Source organism: Phyllostomus hastatus, unplaced genomic scaffold, assembly GCF_019186645.2.
Source record: "Phyllostomus hastatus isolate PE091 unplaced genomic scaffold, TTU_PhHast_1.1 phas_contig_34, whole genome shotgun sequence".
Classification (NCBI taxonomy): Eukaryota; Metazoa; Chordata; class Mammalia; order Chiroptera; family Phyllostomidae; genus Phyllostomus; species Phyllostomus hastatus.
In genome coordinates, this window is record NW_025333857.1 from 41,007,182 (window position 1) to 41,020,449 (window position 13,268).

General features: G+C 40.9%; 1 protein-coding gene across 1 annotated transcript in view; it reads right to left on the bottom strand.

Annotated features, from left to right (window-relative positions):
- The window catches only part of RASEF (RAS and EF-hand domain containing), a 66,354-nt gene that overhangs the window by 25,400 nt on the left and 27,686 nt on the right, over positions 1-13,268 (bottom strand). The window contains exons 2-6 of the mRNA XM_045841030.1: positions 11,155-11,301; positions 7,825-7,915; positions 6,727-6,822; positions 3,997-4,074; positions 1,491-1,606 (exon numbers count right to left, since the gene is read on the bottom strand). Of these exons, the coding sequence (XP_045696986.1) occupies positions 1,491-1,606; positions 3,997-4,074; positions 6,727-6,822; positions 7,825-7,915; positions 11,155-11,301 (528 nt within the window). The remainder of the gene's footprint in view (positions 1-1,490; positions 1,607-3,996; positions 4,075-6,726; positions 6,823-7,824; positions 7,916-11,154; positions 11,302-13,268) is intronic.

Consider the following 13,268-nt stretch of genomic DNA (forward strand, 5'->3'; position numbering starts at 1 on the left):
ATCCTTTAGCTTTTTATCTTCCTCAACTAAATCTGAAGTTCTCAAAGAGCAGAGACCACAACTTTTCTTTTTTATACACTACACACTCAAAACTCATTTAGCTCAAGGACAGGTACATGGCAAATAATAAATGTTTCACTGCCTTCCATTATAGGACCTTGATTCTGATTAAAGTTTGCCAACAAACAAACAAAAAACACGATATTTTCCTAAGTGTACATATATGTGTGTATTATACATTTATGCATATTGATGCATTTATATGCAAATATGTGTATACATATACAAGGTCTGTCCAGAAGGTATCCAGCCATGTACTATTAAAAATACAGACACTTACTGAAGAAGTTACAGGATACAAGAAACATTGTACACAGGACAATGACACCTCAGTCCCCTTCAGCACAGGGATCTTGGGACCTCACACAATTCTCCCAAATCGCCATCAGCTGCCCCATCATATTTTCCTGAATCTCATCAATGGTCTGACATCTTTTCCCTTTCAAAGGTGATTTTAGGTTTGGGAAAAGCCAGAAGTCACAGGGAGCCAAATGTGGTCTGTAGAGGGCCTGAGTCATCTGGGTGATTTGATGTTTCACAAAAACACTCTACAAGAGATGTGATGCATGGGTGGGCTTACTGTCATGATAAAGCTGCCAATCACCAGTTACCCATAGCTACATCCTTCTGAATCATCCAAATAGTTTCCTCAGAGGAATGTTCAAGCTTCACACAAAATTTGATGCAGATTCATTGCTCTACTTTTTCAGTCATTTTGAATGTGACAGCCACACAGCACACAGGCTCACCCAATGGTGTCTACCACCCCCACTGAGGAGTACATCACTGTTCACCCATGTGCATTCCAGTCCACTCTCCTTGGCTGCCAGGGTACCTCGGTGTCATGCAAACCATTCTCGTTATGTTAACAATAGTTGGATTTTTTCTGGACAGACCTCGTATGTGTATTTATAATTACATACATATGCATTTTCATATACGTAAATGCGTGCCTGTGTGTGTAATGAACACCTGCCTCTGTGTATGTGTGTTAGGTCTTCGGTTGTTAATACCATACTGCAAAACTAAAGCAGAACAAAATAAAATTACTTGTCTAAGATGCCTACTTTTCACTTTGCTTATGTTGAAGGGCCAATATTCCCACCTTCAAAGCCCTTTAATTAGCACTGACTCTTGACATGTGAGATATATTCTTCTGCTCCCAGTTAATTCAAACATTTATTAAGCCCTGCAATGTCCTACCCAGTCAATAATTAAACTAATTCATCTGTTTGTATAAAAAACCCTAAAATCCCCAAAATTACTAGCAAAGCTGACACTGAAAGTAAAGTCTTTAGAAAGCAAAGAATATATCAGCAAAGTTAACAAATAAGCCTTTATTATCATATAGCTGAAGTTCATCCCCAGGATGGTTATCTAAATAAACATTCCACTCAAACTAAAAAAAAAACAAATGTGAAGTTTCATACCTTTCAGAATTCAGACTCTGATCAGCATAATCACTTTTCAATGCATCTAATTCACTCTGAAGAAAGGCTACATTCGTCTGTGCTTCTAAAAGATCTTTCTTAACCTTCTGATTTTCCTAGAGAAAAGGAGTGGTGCAGGTCATTAGATTCAGTTCACCTGGGACAAAGGAAGTGCAGCGGATGTAACCTTCCCACACATCACTCTCACCCAGCCACAGTTCTTTGTATCTTGGTATTCAAAACATTATCAACTCAGGGTAATTTGAAATTACTATAACGTATTAAAGTGTCAATACTCTAAACATTCAAAGTTGTTATTTTTTAAAAAAAATACTAGTCATTTGGTGCCGAACTCCAGCACTCAAGAGTTTGTCATTAGTAGTTTGGCATGCTATTGACAAATTTACTGGAACCAAACATTGAAACCTCTGTTTTATTTGAGAATTATGAAACTACTGACAAAAATTCTATGGAATTAATGGTACCTATGACCATGGAGACTGGCTACTTTTTTACAATAAATCCTATCACCAAATATGTTCAAGTTTTGCACCCAAGAATAAACCAATGTAGTTAAAATTTTTCTAAGTTTTTTGACAGTTCCAAATGAGCTAGAATTTTCTAGGAATTTTTTTTAAGAATTTTTAAAATTTGCCCTGGCTGGCATAGCTCAGTGGATTGAGCATGGGCTGCGAACCAAAGCATCACAGGTTCGATTCCTAGTCGGGGCACATGCCTGGGTTGCAGGCCATGGCCCCCAGCAACCGCACATTGATGTTTCTCTCTCTCTTTCTCCCTCCCTTCCGTCTCTAAAAATAAAATAAATAAAATAAATAAATTTTTTTTAAAAAAAGAATTTTTAAGATTTGAAGAATTTACCCAAGAACTTTTTCTAAAAACAATTCATTGGCAGCTTCCAGCTCAAAATGGTAAACTAAGCACATGAATTTGTCTGCCTTCCTTCCTTCCCTTTTGAGACCCTGTTAACATGAAATACCAAAGGAAATAAACCAATAAAAGAAGAATGGGAGAAGGGCCCATCTGCAGTGAAGTGACTTAAACGTTTCTGAGAAATGGAAACTGGACAGAAATGTACTGATGAAAGACAGAGAGCAGAGGAAAAGGAGGTCCAGAAGTTGGTCTGGAATATTCTGCTTTTGAATAAAGAAGCAGCAGTTGGCCAGGCAAAAGCCCAGAGAGTGAGGGTGGAGCTGAAAACAGAGATTAAATTTATATATTAACCCCGCCCCTCAAGCCTGTGCCTGCTCTTCCCCTAGGAAAGAACAGTAGCTAGCCAGAATTGATTCCAAAGGCAGAAGACAGGGCTTTTTTTTTTTTTTTTTTTAACAAAATAACTGTATGGCCCCTACAAGGAAAGCTAAAGCATCTCTCTGAGTATGTCCAGAGAGATGCTTACAGCATCTGAATAAAGCATCCATGTCCCACACATTCTGGGAATTGAAGTTCCCCCAGTCTCACAGCCAGCACACACACACAGCTCCTGGGAAGACCCTTTTCAGGGCAGAGGTCTTGAGGCACACAGATCTATTTAGCTAGCTGCACAGGACTCCTACACCAGCTACCTAGAACAATCAGAAAGTCCAAAAGGACACAATCAGTCCAGCAAGAACTGAAACTTCGTGGACTCCAAAATTAACATTTTTAAGGAGGGAAAAAGAAATTCCCTCATTAGGAAGAAGAAACAGGAAGTTACAAGCCATCAGTGATATTGTAAAGATAGAATAGGTTGTTTTGTTTTGGTCTGGTTTGTTTTTCACAACAAGAAACCAAAACCTCAACCAGGAAATCCAAGAAAAACAAGCAACTCTGTAAGAAAGTCATGATCTAAGTACACAGCCAGCTAAGATGTGGCAAAACATGGAGCTGGTGGTGCATTAAGAGGGTTCTCTTGACTGTGAGGCTGGGAACCCCTTTTGAGTGGCACAGGGCTCATGGCTAGAGAGAAAGGAATGCAATTCTAGTTCATGCTATCTCACTTCTTGGCTCTGCAGTGAGAATAAAAGAAATGCTCATTATTGGCCTTTAGAGTTAACCTAAAAACAAAATAAAGTTTTAATGATAATAAAACAGATATAAATGTTATCAGTATTGGCAATAGAAAGACGAAAGATATGGTCAGCAGAAGACAGAAAAGAAACAGAAGGAGGAAAGTTGGAGGAAGGGCAGGGCGTTACTGCACCAGGGACACAGATCAGAGTGGATGCTATAAGAATGCAAGGTTAACCCTTGAAAGTTTAAGACCATGTCATTATTGCTGGGAATAAAAAATAAATGTAAGTGTTCACAACAGGTAGGGTATCACTGAGGGGAAAAGCCTGCATAAATAACACCTTTGGTTGAGGTATTTCAAAGACTTTCTCTGACTATAGTATTAATTTCTCTTTAAGCTTCTATTCCTGGAACACTGAAATAATAGCATGATTATGTTCAGAAAACAGTAGTCTAACAGGAAATGCATTTCTGTAAGTGAAGACGTGATTCTTACCATTGATAAATCATAAATTTGTTTCTTTAATGCAGCCACATCTTCTTTTTGACTTACATGTTTTGACTGTTCTTCTAGCTGAAAGAGCAAATAAAAGTTGTGTGTTTATAGACTTAGAATTTATTGAGTTAAAGTTTGGAATACCCTTACATACAGAAATGGGAATTCTAGAAGTCTTCAGTTTTCAACATCATACAACTTTTTACATCATTCAAGCACACATAATTCACAAGCATTTAAAATTTTGCTCTAAATAATTTAAACGTTTGAAAAAGGAGTTTTATAGTTCAATAAGTTTTCTATGAAACAATGTGAAAGCCCTTTATGGGGACTATTCAACTATTAAGCAACCCAATCCTCCTTTTCTAATCACACTGCATACGAGTCTGGACCTCTATATTCACCTAGAACTTTACCTGCACTTCACACTTTCTGTCCTGTATTGTGATTATTTGTAAATGTTCTACCTGTCCTTACTTGAGTCTAAGATTTTCAAAAACAAAGTTAGTGTCACTTCCACCTATGTTTTCTTCACAGTGATTTCAAGAAACTCTTATTAAATGACTGAAATCAATAAAATGTAAGTATGTTGTGAAGGTAGAGACATGTGCACACAACACTGTGTCAATATGTACATGAGCTCTGCTTACTGATGGACTCATTAGTATTTTCAGGCTCAACTGGCTCCGGAGCATCGATAACATGGACAACAAAAATGCCTTCCCTACAAAGAGATTACACCCTGTGGAAAATGTGAGGATTTGTGGGTGTCCATTAATTGAATACGTATACATGGATCAAAACGTATGCCTTATTTCATTAAGTCTAAGTACTCTGACACTGGACTTTCTTCATCTTCCAGATGGCTTCTGCTGAAGGTTTTCACACAACTATGTCTAACTGCACATAGCTGACAGTGACCGAAGACAGCCATGGACCTTAAGATGCAGGCCAATTTCAGGGAATAAAAACTGTTGGCAAAATGAGTTTTCAGAATCAATGGCAGAAAGTAATGGCAATTATAACAACGTTGTAAACTTTTCTATAGTTCTTTACAGCCTTTAACATGCTCTCACATAAATCATTTCTTGTCTTCTTGAAGAACCACCCTATTCAGCAAGAAGAAAGCCTGCTACAAATGAAGAAGCACCAACTGTGTGGTGAAGATGACTCCATTGCTTATTTGCTGTGTGACTTTAAGTTATTTAACCTTTGTGGAACTTGGTGTCTTCATTTGTAAAAGTAGGATATTTATACCTGCTTTTTAAAAATGTTTGAGATTTAGATTTTAATTATTTTTAAAAGTGTACTTTACAGTGCTTAATACACTGTAAAGTCAATAAAATATCTTACTATGGTTAGACAGGAGACTATATTATTAGTCACATGTTACAGATGAGAAGCTAAAGATCAAAAAGACGAAGCCAGCTGTACAAGGTGTTACAGACAGAAACTGGCAGCCTCCGTACGGACTCAGGGCTCATGCTCCTGACTCTCACTGTCCAGTGCCCATCTGGTCTTCATCATACACTGTATCGGGGTGAAAAATCTCTGTGTCTCTTCTTGCACACGTTCTCTTAAAGATTGGGAGAGGCATGGAAATAAGTGAGGACAATGACTAGGATCATCTGTGACTCTGGCCTAAATAAGGGGCTGGTCCATTCAAATTCTGTAATACAAGCATCCTATGTATAGTCTAATGACCTCCGGAAATTAGATAAAAGGTTAACATTGATAATAATTTTCCAAGAATACTATGAGAATTCTTAATAATTCCAGGTGTTTAAATCACAATAGCCCACAAAACACAGTTAATCATCACTTCATCTCACTGTATATTAACACCACTGGAAGGAGTGTTAACGGTTTGATTGCAAGAACAACCAGGGAAGCAAAGTGATGTCCCCAAATTCATAATGCCACTTTCAGGGATGATTATTTTTTAAGTATTCTTTTTCATGTTAGTCAAGATGTTTCCATGCATTATGGAGACAATCCACATGGAAGAAACGGCCCCAGTACTGAGCTAGCGTCAGTCTGTGCCCCCAGCCAAGAGCCTATTTTCAGCATCTCTTCCCAAACGGGGCATTCAGCCATGCCAGCTTGGTAGCTTGAAATCGGTAATGGTGGGGGTATTTACACCACGGAAATTGGCAAATGCTACAAATCTCTACCTCAGCCAGAGCCAGTTGTTAAACATCTAGCAGCAGGCCACAGAGTGAAACACTCCTACTCATTAGGACCAAACAGAGCAAAGGTCAAACCCCAATCACACCTCTGCTCACACTTCAACAAGTTCTCTCCCACTTCTGCCTACGTCTGAAACTTTGAACACAGAAGGGGAATATTCACTTCACTTAATCAATATTCACTGAATCCCTACCATGTATCTTGAAGTACGCAAGGGGCAGATACACAGGGACGGGTGACCAGGAAACACAGCACCCCCACTGTCATGGGCACACAGTCCACTGGACACGTGGGTACTGAGGGCACTTGGTTGGTGAAGACTAAGGAAAGAACACTGGTTTGACGGACAACTGTGTTTATTAGATCTGTGCAGACGACAGGTGCCTTTGGAAACAGAAAAGGAAACAAGGAGCCTCAAAAAAAAAAGTCCTGCTACTCAGATCTGATTCCATCTGCTGCTTCAATGTGATTCCAATGGTCTTACTCAGATACACCGGTATCCTGAAGCTATTCCTCAAAGTCTAGCTGCCACATACCTACCTTTTTCAGTTTCTTTATCGTCACCTGTAGATCCCCTACTTCTGTTTCATACTGACGTCTGAGGTCACTGAGGGCTTCCTCAGCTTTGCGTTTTTCCTAAAAGAAAAAAAAAAGGTTTTATTGATTTAAATAGGTTCATCAAGGCCCCATAAAGGAGAAGTGTTTTAAGTCAAACGAAGGCTGTTCCCGAGTCTCCTACACAGGGAGGGTGGAAGTAACCATATAACTGTAGCTATCCAGCCACTTCTGGGCTTGAAACCCATTCTAAAGATGGAACAACAAAGGCTCAGAGGTCAGATGACTTTTTCCAGCACCATCTATAACATAGACAGGACAGAGCCAGGAAGCAAACTAAGGTATATAGATGCCTCTCAGTTAACAGAACAAATGAACAGGGAAAAAAATGAAATGTTTTTCCAAAAAAAATGTAAGCTAACACTAGCTACTCAAAGAAATATGTTTATTTTCTGTTTCCAGTGAACATTAATCACCCAGATATATTTTATTTAAAAAAAAACATAATTATTTCTTCTATGGAAATAACTGAAGGCAGCATCCAACTTTCAACCCTAAGAGTTCCTATAATGAATAAAAATATACAGGATATACTTTTGAATAAAGTATATAGGATATACTTTTACATCTTCCATTATAATTTATATTCCATTATAAAACACTGAAGTTTGCCGAGAGAACTTTAATTTTGCTGTAATCGAGCTATAAAGCTGGCGGGCGGTACGCGTGGGCAGTAAGTCAGTGGAGCACAGCACCAGAGCCACCCCGCCCTCCAGAGGCTGGCTCCGCCTTCTCCCTCGGGCCTCACTCCACCTCCCTGAAGTGGCCCGGGACCTCCCGGAACAGCCTCCTGTCCCTGTCGCTGTCTGTCACACACACTGTTTCTTAACTGCACTTGTCACCTTTGAAATTATCTGCTTTATTTGATTGTTTATTCATTCTCCCCCTCTCTCTTTATCTACCACCAAAAACTGTCCCCATCATCTGGAGCCTGCACTTGCTGCACCGAGAGGACGCCCGGTGCCCAGTCCCTAAAAGGTGCTCCGGAAGGACTCAGTGAATGAAGGAACCCCACACACTCACATCCTTCCGCGTCTTGTGTTCTGCGGCCTGAATCCTCTGGTCCATCTCCTCTTCCAGCTCACTCAGCTGCATGGCTGCCTTGTCCTGGGCTCTGCAAGTCAACAGGATGCACACCTTTTCATTACACCCTTGAACCTGTAACATGAAAACTTGGACCTAATCTATTTCACAAGCCCTTTATTTTACAAATGAGGAGAAACACAACATTTCAAATAATAATTGCTGTGCCTTCCACGTAATAAAATGAAATTAGCAATTTGACCATTTGGGTATAAGAGGATATTAAAACTTGCTATTGAATAAATGGAATAGATTGGATAAAGTGGCATTAAACTAGAATGTGGCAAAGGACTGACAAAAATGCCAAATTACTGGCAGGCTGTCAATAAATTCTGAAAATCCTTTTTGTTCTTGTGACTGAGCTACAACCGTGGGGAAATAAAGAACAAAACTCCAAGGCAAAGAGATGGTTAGATATAATTTTGAAATTATATGAAACACAATGGTCTATGCTACAGTTAGAAGGAAAAAAAGAAGGGATCTCAGCAATTATTACATTCCTTAATATGATAAATATAGATACAGTTACCCTTTAGAAAAATTGTTTCTTTTTTAATGTAATCAATGGATCACATTTTTTGAAGGCAGAACATACCAATTTGCAAAAAAGTTAGAAAGGAGAAAAATTTGTTGAGAAGCATTCCAGGATAGTTTTACTTAGCAACTGCCTAGTATGGAGACATCTGTCATTTTACAGTGGTTGAGGCTCCATATTAAGCCCTAAAAAATGTGTCTTCTGTTCTCTCTCAGCTATATGTCCAATTATCTACATTTTCACATGCGTCTGTCTTGCCTACTCAACTAGACTATAAGTGACTTGAAAGCAGCCAGCCTGAGATTTAGAGAGTTAGTTCATGTGGATCAAGAACATACCATTAATAAAAAGTAGGGAATGGGACCTCAGGAGAAGACTTCCATCTTCCAGTTTGATGGCTCCTGCTAACCCATCCTCCCTGCTTTCAACTTGGAACACAATTTGTTGGTGCGTTAGTTTAATTTCTACTTAAAGTTCCAAACAAGCATCAAGGGGTGGGGGGAAGACCCCAAAATAAAATTTTGAGAGACTAACTATTATTTTCTGCTCCTGTTTACTCCCTCCTCTCCTTATGGCCTGCCCAAGGTTATGTTAACCTCCTGTGGAAAGTCAGCTAGTTCTGCTCTGTTTATAAATACTTGCTATTTAAACCTTAGGAATTATGTATTCTCCATAGCAACTTTGGTTTGGGGATTTGCTTGTTTTTAGTGAACTCTGGAACTGTGAAGAGCTATGCCACTTACCTGCTTCTCCCTTTGCTATAACCAGCTTTTCCAGCCCTTCCTTTTGGACATCCAGTCCCAAACAGCTGAGCACCTGGGACTGCTTCTGAATGTGATCCTTCTGCTTTTCTCACTTCTGAGCAAGTCTTATATTTTTGGTTGGTTAGTCTATAACAACAGTGTTTGCCTCAGCAGTTCCTAATTCCTAGAAAAATGTCTAGGGTATTGGGAATGTCTGCTTTATCGCAGTCCAGGGCCCCTATCGGGACACTGGAAACCCACTCTTCAAGTACAAGTGCAGAAGACTGAGGCCCTCCCCCAACCAAAAAATAGAGGTGATGATGAAGGGTTATGAGCTAGGAATGTGAGGAAATGTTCACAGTGGTCACATAAATGCGTCAGTGTGGACCCTGAGAGCTGGGAGAGGGGCCTCTATGAGGCCCAGAGCTCGGGACACAGCCTGCCTTTGGATCCCACCCACAGAGCACAGAGGGGACAGGAGAGAAGCACCAATGGAGCTCAACATAATGTGACAACCTCCACAGCTGGACAGCAGCCTAGCTGACAATGAGAACATAAAGAATGCCTTTCTTCTTCGCCCTAATGGGTTTACATGGTACTATCCTTAGTGATCAGGTGTGCATGTATGTAGGGGGGGTGAATGTGTTTGTCTGAGTGTGTCCCGCATATCTTTGTGTGGGTCTGTGTATGTGCACCTGTGTGTGTGTATGAGAGTCTATTTTAACAGATATTCATTCACTGGACACACTAAAAACTCACTATGTGCGTCTGCCAGTTGCCTCTCAAAGGCAGCCAATCCGGGGCTCGGACCAGCACTCCACAGTGCCCTCCAGAATTCAGAGCTCTGCAGACCAGACTGTGGAAAGCCCCTGGCAGGCAAACTTGATCAAGGCCAGGAAGTGAACATGATCATAAGAAATCCCCTGTGAACAGTTCAACTCTTGCATGACTCCAGGACTATAAAAGTAGCATTTTAAAAATTTTCTCTTGTACATTTTAATTCACTTCAGTTACTTCAAAGGGTCTACCCTACAGTTTCATCGCCATGTTGAAGGGAAGAACAGAGACAGAGGAGTAGCCTGTGCCTGCCCCACGGCAGTGGGGGCATCCTACCGGAGGGGCTGTTCCCAAGTTCTGGGCAGAGACCAGCGAGGCAGGCAGCACGCCCTGAGCTGCATGCACAGCAGCGAGAGGCCTCTGTGGAAGAACTGGGACACACAAAATGCCCCCTTTCCCAGCATATGCCAAGGGAGTGTGGTCCTCGCAGGAGGCAAAGAGGCTGATACTTGGATTGCAACACACGTAATTCTTCTTTTGCACTGGGTTGCTGTTAAAACCAGTAAGCTATCCTGTAGAAGCTTGCTATGCCTTGCACAAACTGGCTGCAGGACAGTAAGAGCAGCAGCTTTTAGGCTTTCAGTCAGGCTGGGTGAGGAGAGCCAGAGAAAGAGGAAAAGAAAAGCATTTCAGACCACCCACCACGTGGGAGGCCCAGTGTGAGGGGCATCACCCACGATGGCACCTATGTCTCCACCCCTGAGGAGGTGAATACGTACAGCCTCATTTTGCAGCTGCGGAATCTGAGGCCCAGGGAAATTAAGTAACCTGTCCAAAGTCACATGCCCATCAGTCACAAGGCCAGGCTTCAAATGGAGCCCGGCCTGCCTCTCTGGAAGAAGTTTCCCACATATTTCAAGTGGCTCCATAGAAGATACCAAATCTCTTTGAGGTGCTCTGTATGGAACCATGGCCTGTAAGAGTTTCTATGACAGGATCATGGAGACCTGCTGATGGATTGCTGACTGACCCTATGAAGTACTGCCTGACTCAACTTCCCTCATTCTGTCTCAGTTCAGAAAGCTCCAGATGCCCAGGGATCAGGAAGTCCTCCCTTGTCATATTGGGATAATGCAGCTCAGTCCATGTGACCCCCCAATCAAAGAGCAAGTTCAAGGTCCCCATGTGCCACTTAGAAAGGAAGGACTTCAATACCTCTTCACTGCAATGGCCAGGTTTTCCATTTCTGTGCTTTGAAGCTTGATCTCACGGATGAAGTTCTTTATAACATGTTCATATGGCTGAATCAGTCTTGGCTCCACAAGGCTGATGTTTTGATACAAGGTACTAACTTGCTCTTTCCTTCAAAAAAAAAAAAAAGAAATTAAACCATGTGAAAAACAAAAAGGCAAATTTTCAGAATACTTTTACAAAAGAAACCAAAGAAGAAAAAAACAGCAGTAACAGAAGGACCTAGTGGGGGCCGGGGGGTGGGAATGTCAGAGATGTTGCTACATTATTCTTCATATTTTTTACAATGGAACAGCAACCGTATTGTTTTTCCAGCTTTACTGAGGTATGACTAGCAAAAGTTGTAAAGATTTAGGTTGTACCATGTGATGATTTAGTATTTTAAAAGATGGAGGTCTGTGGTGCAGTGGAAATGTACACGAAGACATTTTTTTCAGTCACTGCTGGGTTTTCTATAATAGAAAGGTAAACAGACTTAAAGGGAAAAAGTTAGGTAACGCTAAAACAATTACTTAATTCCATGTTCCACCAATTCCTAATAAGGGTGTATTTCAGACTTTATGATCATAAGAGCACACATACCTATTATTTTATGGTCAGCTAAAATCACTTCATATAAATTCATGTTTATATATATATTTATATGTAACAATCCTTATACTCATTATTTATTAACTTTTATTAAAAGACAAATATTTCATGGTCATTTCAAAAGAAAAATTGATAAGGCTGAGCAGCTGGCTAGCAGTGCCACTGGCCCAAGTTTAGGAGCTGATGTACTGAGTGAATCTAGTTTGAACTCTGCACAGTGTGGCTGCAGAACTCAACTGCCACCAAGGCACCGTGAGAATCCTCCACCATATCCAAAGCTTCTCTGATCGATGGGCATGTTGTCTTCCTGGGACAGGGAGCTCCATCAATGCCCATGTGGTCTGACCTTCCTTCTCTGACCCTAGTGAGAACCACGCTTGCTGACAGTTAACACAACCTATGACCACCTTGTGACAGTAGCAGCACTTTTTTAAAAGAAGAAACATGTATGCCAGTTGAAAAACAAATGCCAGGAATTTAAATAATAGGCACTTATTTGGGCCTGAGATAACTTACCATAATATCAACATGCAGAATTCCACCAATGCTCATCAGTCTAGAGCTGTTTGACAGAGCTATCAACACAGGGATGCTACCCTCTTTCACATGCTGCATTCTTTAAAGAGCATCTCCAGTGCTTGGATAATTCTTTCAATCAGTATAATTTTATGGCTACTCCCCTGACAGTATGAAAAGTCTCTTGCCCTTGGCATAGACAGACTGCTCTTCTCCAGGTGCTTATCTAGGTCTGGTAAAGCCACTTGGGCAGGCCATCACAGGAACCAAGACATCTGAGAGCATTTCAAGCCACCTGTGGTGCCTAACACCTCCAGAGTGACCGCCAAAGAAGGCCACTCCAAAATCCCTCACACGAAAGCCTTACCCATCCACTTGGCCATAGCATCTGGGCTTCCGCCCTGCTGCTCTGTTGAAGGCAGCCTGTTCCAGTGCCACGGGGACACAAGAAAGAATACAATCATCCGGGCTTCAGTGATTGAAAGGCTGTGCTGCATACAACCATCTCCCAGTTGGGAGAGATGATAACACAACTACACATAATAAGATGTATAATTATAGTAAAAATATTTCTACTTAGTAAGTGCTCACTATATACCAGATATTATGCTAAGCAATTTGTATGCTAAGCAATCATAGCTTCGAATACTCACAACAACCATTTAAAATACTTTTATAAACCCATTTTGCAGATCCGTCAGAGCTAAGTGCCTGTTACGGCTGAGTTGTATCTCTCCAAAATTCCTATGTTGAAGTCCTACCTCAGAACGTGACTGGATTTGGAGAGGCCATTAGGAAGGGCCCTAATCCAATATGACTAGTGTCCTCTAAGAGGAGGAAATCTGGACACAGACATGCACAGAGGAAAGACCACATGAAGACAGGATGATGGCCATCTCCAAGGAGAAAGGCCTTAGAAGAAGCCAGCCCAGCCAACACTTTGATCTCAGACTTCAACTGTGAGAAAATAG